This window comes from Chiloscyllium punctatum, chromosome 28 (genome assembly GCF_047496795.1).
Source record: "Chiloscyllium punctatum isolate Juve2018m chromosome 28, sChiPun1.3, whole genome shotgun sequence".
Classification (NCBI taxonomy): Eukaryota; Metazoa; Chordata; class Chondrichthyes; order Orectolobiformes; family Hemiscylliidae; genus Chiloscyllium; species Chiloscyllium punctatum.
Window position 1 is genome coordinate 3,581,356 of NC_092766.1, and position 7,942 is coordinate 3,589,297.

Below are 7,942 nucleotides of genomic sequence, written 5' to 3' on the forward strand. Positions count from 1 at the left end.
CAGGGAGATATCTGTACACTGACTGGTGTCTCTCAGTCCCCCCTCTCTCTCCCTCAGGGAGATATCTGTACACTGACTGGTGTCTCTCAGTCCCCCCTCTCTCTCCTCAGGGAGATATCTTCTCCTGTACACTGACTGGTGTCTCTCAGTCCCCTCTCTCTCTCTCTCTCAGGGAGATACCTGTCCACTCAGTGGCCTCTATACCCCAGATCTGGTGCGATGCGATACTCACTTGCCGACATGGACATCAGTGCCTGGATGGGTCTCCAGGCCATCATGCAGACCATCATGATGGGGAAGATGGAGATGGTGTTGCCCGCCATGTACATGATGAACAGGTTCATGGGCACCTGCTTCAGGGGACCCAGGGCGATGTCCCAACACCGCTGTCAACGGGAAAGCAAACGGCGGTTAGGAACAGCACAGGCAGCTCGCAGCCTGGACCCCACCTCCGACACCCCCCAGCTCAGGGCAGCTGCGGTGTTCTCCAACTCACTCGGCCTGCTGTTCGGGTGCCCAGAGGGCGATTCCCAATGGTCTGAGGACGTTTACCGACAGTGCACAAGAGGGGCCACCTGGGGGGGGGGGGGGGGGGGGGGGGGGGGGGAGGGGGGGGGGGGGGGGGGGGGGGGGGGGGGGGGGGGGGGTGGGGGGGGGGGGGGGGGGTGGGGGGGGGGGGGGGGGGGGGGGGGGGGTGGGGGGGGGGGGGGGGGGGGTGGGGGGGGGGGGGGTGGGGGGGTGGGGGGGGGGGGGGGGGGGTGGGGGGGGGGGGGGGGGGGGGTGGGGGGGGGGGGGGGGGGGGGGGGGGGGGGGGGGGGGGGGGGGTGGGGGGGGGGGGGGGGGGGGGGGGGGGGGGGGGGGGGGGGGGGGGGGGGGGGGGGGGGGGGGGGGGGCTGTGTATGTGCACCGAGATCATTGAAGCTGGGGGCGGGGGGGAAACAATTAGTAAAGTGTACGGCGTCCTCAGCTTTATTAGCAGGGTCCACAGCTGGAAGGGGTTCGGAAGAGGTTCACCAGGATGTTCGCAGGAATACGGGGTTCGGGTTATCCGGAGAGGCTGGGATGCTTTTTCACTGGAGTGGCGGAGGGTTGAGAGGTGACCTGACAGCGGTTTGTAAAATCACGAGGGGGCACCGTTCCAGTTCGTGGTTTTGTATTTTTCCCCTCGGATGGGGGATTTTAAGAGGAGGGGGGTGGGGGGGCACGTTTTTGAGGCGAGCGAGGGGTTTACAAAAGACAACGGGAGAACAATTGACTTTTACGCGGAGGGTGGTTTGTGTGTGGAACGAGCTTCTGTTGTAACGTTTAAAAGACATTTGGAGGAGTACGTGAAAACAGGAAAGGTTTGGAGGGATAAGGGCCAGGAGCAGGGCAGGTGGGACCCATTCGGTTTTGGGATCTCAGACAGGTTGGACCGAAGGGTTACAACAGCACGGAAAAACACCCTACAGCTTTAAGAGCAAGGAGGCGACGGTGGACTTGTCCAAGCCCCGTGTATGATGCGATTCATTATTGTCGCGGGTGCCTGGGGAGAGGGAGAGGGAGGGGGGAAAGGTTTGGTTTTTGCACACAGGACAGGTAGGTGCTGCCATGCATTCGGGTCATGGGAACAGAGCGATAATCCAACCTGACAGCCGCAGAGCGACAGCGAGGTCAATACGAAGTTTCACCTTTTACGGGTCCACTCAGCAGCGTGTACGGTCGACAAGATCCTCAGACACCACCAGCCTCAGACACCACCAGCCAAACCCACCACCACGACCACTTCCATGTCAATACAGCACGTCAATACAGAAACCCTGCAGTGTGGAAACAGGCCCTTCGGCCCAATAGGTCCACACCCGCCCTCTGCAGTATAACCCACCCAAACCCATTCCCCGCCATTTACCCCTGACTAATACGCCTCACCTGCACATCCCTGGGCACTATGGGTAATTTAGCACGGCCAATCCACCCTAACCTGCACATCCCTGGGCACTATGGGTAATTTAGCACGGCCAATCCACCCGAACCTGCACATCCCTGGGGCACTATGGGTAATTTAGCACGGTCAATCCACCCTAACCTGCCACATCCCTGGGCACTATGGGTAATTTAGCACGGCCAATCCACCCTAACCTGCACATCCCTGGGCACTATGGGTAATTTAGCACGGCCAATCCACCCTAACCTCCACATCCCTGGGCACTATGGGTAATTTAGCACGGCCAATCCACCCTAACCTGCACATCCCTGGGCACTATCCCTGGGAAGTGTAAGATCGGACTCTGCGGATGGAAGGCTGCCCTCGTGCGATGGCCTCTCTACCCGGTCTCGTGTGCGCTGCTGGGTCAGAGGGAAGGCGCAAATCCTTCGGGGGGGGGGGGGGGGGGGGAGGGGAGGGGGGAGGTGGGGGGGGGAGGGGAGGGGGGAGGTGGGGGGGGGGGGGAGCGGCGCACACGCAGGAACAGTTCCGGCAGCGAGAAACCTCAGCGACGGGGAGGGACCGAGGGAAAGTACCAATAAAACACGGAGCGAGGTTCAACTTCAGTCCAATCGGTGGAGGTGGAGGGGGGGGGCTCCGATGACAGGGAGGGTATGAAAGCACGAGGGAGGGCACAGCGACGATTGACCAGGACGGTTCCAGGGACGAGGAATCTCAATTGCCAGGACGGATCGGAGACAGGGCACCGAAGATGTCTGATGTTGAACAAGTAGAGTGGCAGAAACCACAAGATAAATCGACAACGATGGCTAGGGGGGGTGGGAGGGGGAGGTGGTGTTGAATTAAAACAGTTGGTCAAAGCAGCAAGGGCGATTACGAGAGTTTTTTTTTAAAAAACAAACACCCACAGCAAGTAATTCCGGCCTGCCATCCACCGCCAGGAATTGGTGGTGCAGATGAGGAATGAAGAGGGGTTTGCATAGTTCGTACAACGTGGAAACAGACCCTTCGGCCCGTCCCCGTCCGTGCTGACCCTGATATCCCTAACCTAATCCAGTCCCCGTTTGCCAGCCCCTCGGCCCATTACCCTCCAATTCCCTTTCCTATCCCTGCCCCCATCCACCTTTTCAATGCTGTCATTGTACCAGCCTCCACCCCCTTCCTCTGGCAGCTCATTCCACACACGCACCACCCTCTGGGTGAGAACGTTACCCCTCAGCTCCCTTTCCCCTCTCACCCTAAACCTACCCCCCTCTCGTTCTGGACTCCCCCCCCACCCCGGGGGGGGGGGGAAAAGACCTTGTCTATTTACCCCTATCCGTGCCCCCTCATGGTTTTATAAACCAGGTCACCCCCCCTCAGCCTCCGACGCTCCGGGGAAAACAGCCCCAGCCTCTCCCTGTAGCTCAAACCCTCCAACATCCTTGTAAATCTTTCCTGAACCCTTTCACAACATCTTTCCGATTGGAAGGAGACCAGAATTGCACGCGATATCCCAACAGCGGCCCTAACCAATGTCCTGTACAGCCGCAACCTGACCTCCCCAAATCCTGTACTCAAAATACTTGAATGAGGAACTGATGTGCAAGAACGCGACAAAGTCAGGAGGCAAGATGAAGAGTCAGCATCGGGCAAGATGGGCCGAAGGATCTTCCCGCACCCCGACACCTCTGAGAAGCAAGCCTGGTGGTCTTAACAGATTAAGTTACAACTCACTTTCTCGACCAGGATCCTGTCGGTCTCCTGTACACTGGTGTCTGGCAGCTGCTTTTCCGAATATCCGACTGGGTACACAGAGTCGCCCTGACCACACTGTCGATCGCGGCTCCTGGGAGAGACAGAAAGAACACAGATGGTGTGAACAGTCACCTCAGTAAACCTACCGGGGAACCCCATTACAGAGGGAGTCTCTCCCTCACGGACCCCTGTTAAAGGGGGAGTCTCTCCCTCGGGGACCCCCGTCAAAGGGGGAGCCTCTCCCCCGGGGACCCCGTCAAAGGGGGAGCCTCTCCCCCGGGGACCCCCGTCAAAGGGGGAGCCTCTCCCCCGGGGACCCCCGTCAAAGGGGGAGCCTCTCCCCCGGGGACCCCCGTCAAAGGGGGAGCCTCTCCCCCGGGGACCCCCGTCAAAGGGGGAGCCTCTCCCCCGGGGACCCCCGTCAAAGGGGGAGCCTCTCCCCCGGGGACAGTTGTGAGAAAATAGCTCTGAGGGGGGGGGTTGGCGTTGAAGCAGGATTTGGGGTGGGGCAAAGCGAATTTCCAGTGGGGGTGGGGGGGAGAAGGGAGTGTCAAAGTAAATTTCAGGTGAATGAATTTCTGGGACGGGGTTAAAGTGGATATTTGGCACGCGGGGATTTATTGTGAATTTCTGGGGTGGACTTTAATGCCACTTCTGGGAGCACGATAATGGGTTTCTGGTGATTTTATTGGGATCCTGGGGCGTTAAGGTGTTTTTTTTTGGGGGGGGGGGGGGATTACACAGTAACCTCGATGACCAAGCATTTCGGTAATCTGAATTTTGGATCTTCCAGCCAGTTCCTACGCTCGGCTAAACTATTAATTGATTCGCCGAACAAAGTGTTCCTGGCCTCCGTCTTTTGGACGATTGGAAGTTCCTCTGTTAAGTGAATTTTGGGGGCTCGCAGCTTTAAGGTGAATCTTTCGGGCTTTAGAGGGGACTCTTTTAGGATTTAAAACAGAACTTCGTGGGCAGTGTCAGGAGAATTTCTGCAGAGTGGGGCAGTTGAGGTGAACTTAGGGAGAATTTCTGAGGTTGAGCAGAATTTCTGGGGCTTGGAGGTGGTCTCCTAGGTTTTTGGGTTAATTTCTTGGCGGGGGGGGTAGGGTGATTTTGTGGGTTTTAAGGTGATTTTCGGTGGGGGAGTTAGAGGTGAATTTCTAGGTTTTAATTGGATTTGGTGGAGCTAAAGGTGAATTTCTTGGAGGTGGGGGTTCAAGGTGGTTTTCTACGTTTAAGGTGAGTTTCCTGGGAATTTAAACTGTGTTTCGGGGAATTAAAGGTGAATTTCTGGGGGGTTTATGACGAACGTCCTGGGGATTTAACGTGAATTTCAGGGAATTTAAGGCAATTTTTTTTTGAGGTTTTAAGGTGATTTTCTCGGAATTTAATGTGATTTTCTACACTTAAGGTGAATTCCTGGGAGTTAAGGTGAACCTCTGGGAATTTAAGGTGAATGTTTTAAGTTTTAAGGTAATTTTCTAGGTTTCGGGTGAATTTCAGGGAATTTAAGGCAAATTTCATGGAATTTAAGGCAATTTAAGGCAAATTTCAGGCAATTTAAGGCAAATTTCAAGGTTTAGGGGGAATTTAAGATGAACTTCAGGTAATTTAAGACGAATTTCAGGTAATTTAAGATGAATTTTTTAGGTTTAGGGGGAATTTAAGACTAATTTCATGGAATTTAAGTTTAATTTTTAGGTTTAGGGGGAATTTAAGGCAAATTTCAGGGAATTTAAGGCAAATTTCAGGGAATTTAAGGCAAATTTCAGGGAATTTAAGATAAATTTCAGGGAATTTAAGATGAATTTTTAGGTTTAGGGGGAATTTAAGACGAATTTCATGGAATTTAAGGCAAATTTCATGGAATTTAAGGCAAATTTCAGGGAATTTAAGATAAATTTCAGGGAATTTAAGATAAATTTTTAGGTTTAGGGGGAATTTAAGACGAATTTCATGGAATTTAAGGCAAATTTCAGGGAATTTAAGGCAAATTTCAGGGAATTTAAGGCAAATTTCAGGGAATTTAAGATGAATTTTTAGGTTTAGGGGGAATTTAAGACGAATTTCATGGAATTTAAGGCAAATTTCAGGGAATTTAAGATAAATTTCAGGGAATTTAAGATGAATTTTTAGGTTTAGGGGGAATTTAAGACGAATTTCATGGAATTTAAGGCAAATTTCATGGAATTTAAGGCAAATTTCAGGGAATTTAAGGCAAATTTCAGGGAATTTAAGGCAAATTTCAGGGAATTTAAGATAAATTTCAGGGAATTTAAGATAAATTTTTAGGTTTAGGGGGAATTTAAGACGAATTTCATGGAATTTAAGGCAAATTTCATGGAATTTAAGGCAAATTTCAGGGAATTTAAGATGAATTTTTAGGTTTCGGGGGAATTTAAGACGAATTTCATGGAATTTAAGGCAAATTTCAGGGAATTTAAGATAAATTTCAGGGAATTTAAGATGAATTTTTAGGTTTAGGGGGAATTTAAGACGAATTTCATGGAATTTAAGGCAAATTTCATGGAATTTAAGGCAAATTTCAGGGAATTTAAGACAAATTTCATGGAATTTAAGATGAATTTTTAGGTTTAGGAGGAATTTAAGACGAATTTCATGGAATTTAAGACGAATTTCATGGAATTTAAGATGAATTTCAGGGAATTTAAGGCAAATTTTCAGGTAATTTAAGTTTAATGTTTAGATTTGGGTGAATTTGGGTGAATTTCCACACTGAAGGTGAATATTTAGGTGTTAACGGGATTCCCCGGGGGTGGGGGGTGTATTAATAATTGCTGTTCTCTGGGGGGTCGGGGTCTCCCCCCGGGGTGGGGTCCCGGTAGTCACGCCGCCCGAGGTGCCCCTGGGGCCGGCCGGCCGCCGCTACTCGAGCCCGGGGCCGTGCGCGCGGGGTCGCGCGGGGGGAGGGGGGGGGGGGGGGGTCGCGCGCGCGGTCACGGGGCCCGCACCTTCCACCTGCTCCCGCGCCGGGCGCCGCCCCCGCCGCGTGCAGCTCGATCGCCCACTTGTGCCGCCGCGCGCGGTTCGCAACGGCCGCCGCTGCCATGGTGACGGTGACGATGACCGGTGACGACAACGAACCGTCCCCGCTCCGCCGCGACCACCTCAACAAACACCCCCCACAACAACAAGCTCCAGGTGTCCCGGAACCGAACCCCCGCACTGCGCAGACGCGCGACGGAGTGGCACGTCGCTGAACCAATGGGTGACGGGGGCGGAGACGGTGACGTAAGGGGGCGGGACGCGAGCCGCCGCCGAACCAATGGGGCGACGGGGGCGGAGACGGTGACGTAAGGGGGCGGGGGACGGGGCTGGGCGTGAGCGGGGTGGGGCGCGGGGGACGCCAGCCGCCGCTGAACCAATGGGGCGGAGGGGGGCGGAGACGGTTACGTAAGGGGGCGGGGCGGCGCTGGGCGTGGGCGGGGACGCGAGCCGCCGCTGAACCAATGGGGTGACGGGGGCGGAGACGGTGACGTAAGGGGGCGGGGCGGCGCTGGGTGTGAGCCGGGAGGGGCGGGGTCGCCAGCCGCCGCTCAACCAATGGGTGACGGGGTCGGATTGGTGACGTAATCACAAGCCCCTTTGATTAAAGGTGCAGTCTCAGGTCAGCTGTTCACAATGGTGACAGTGAGACAATATGTTCAAGGTGTTAGACCCCACTGTGTTCACTATAAACCTAATGTTTAGGTTAATTCCAATCTAAAATGTGAGATAACTGAGTTCTACACAAATTCATGCAGCTTTTGAGCTCAGAGCTTGACATGAATGCATGCAGTTTGTGAGCAAAGTGCAATGCAACTCTGCAAGTACAAATTCACCCCCCCAAAATATATGTGTGCAAGTGGGTCTCTGTCTGTCTGTCTGTCTGGGGTGGGGGTTGTGAGTGTGAGAAAGTGCGTGCGTGTGTGTGTGCAGTGGGTGCAGAGTGTCTTAAGTCTGTGAGGGGGTGCGGGTGTGGGAGTGTTTGTGTCTATAAGGGTGTGTGTGTGTCTGTCTGGGGTGGGAGTTGTGAGTGTGAGAAAGTGCGCGTGTGTGTGTGTAGTGGGTGCAGAGTGTCTTAAGTCTGTGAGGGTGTGTGTGTGTCTGTCTGTCTGTCTGGGGTGGGGGTTGTGAGTGTGAGAAAGTGCGCATGTGTGTGTGTAGTGGGTGCAGAGTGTCTTAAGTCTGTGAGGGAGTGTGTGTGTCTATAAGGGTGTGTGTGTGTCTGTCTGTCTGTCTGGGGTGGGGGTTGTGAGTGTGAGAAAGTGTGTGTGTGTG

General features: G+C 54.0%; 1 protein-coding gene across 1 annotated transcript; it reads right to left on the reverse strand.

Moving 5' to 3' along the window:
• Positions 1-173: 173 nt before the first annotated feature.
• Positions 174-6,848, reverse strand: LOC140453806 (ER membrane protein complex subunit 4-like). Its single transcript, XM_072548700.1, has 3 exons — positions 6,634-6,848; positions 3,641-3,752; positions 174-386 (listed from the first exon to the last, which is right to left on the reverse strand). The coding sequence occupies exons 1-3, from the start codon at positions 6,729-6,731 to the stop codon at positions 189-191; spliced, it is 408 nt and encodes a 135-aa protein (XP_072404801.1). The 5' UTR covers positions 6,732-6,848; the 3' UTR covers positions 174-188.
• Positions 6,849-7,942: the final 1,094 nt, after the last annotated feature.

What these genes read in the sequence shown, in the direction of transcription:
- LOC140453806 (XM_072548700.1), bottom strand. Translation starts at nt 6,731, where the DNA reads ATGGCAGCGGCGGCCGTTGCGAACCGCGCGCGGCGGCACAAGTGGGCG. An exon ending in GGCGCGGGAGCAGGTGGAAG is followed by an intron (nt 3,753 to 6,633) that starts GTGCGGGCCCCG and finishes TGTCTCTCCCAG; the next exon opens with GAGCCGCGATCGACAGTGTG. An exon ending in ACAGGATCCTGGTCGAGAAA is followed by an intron (nt 387 to 3,640) that starts GTGAGTTGTAAC and finishes TCCCGTTGACAG; the next exon opens with CGGTGTTGGGACATCGCCCT.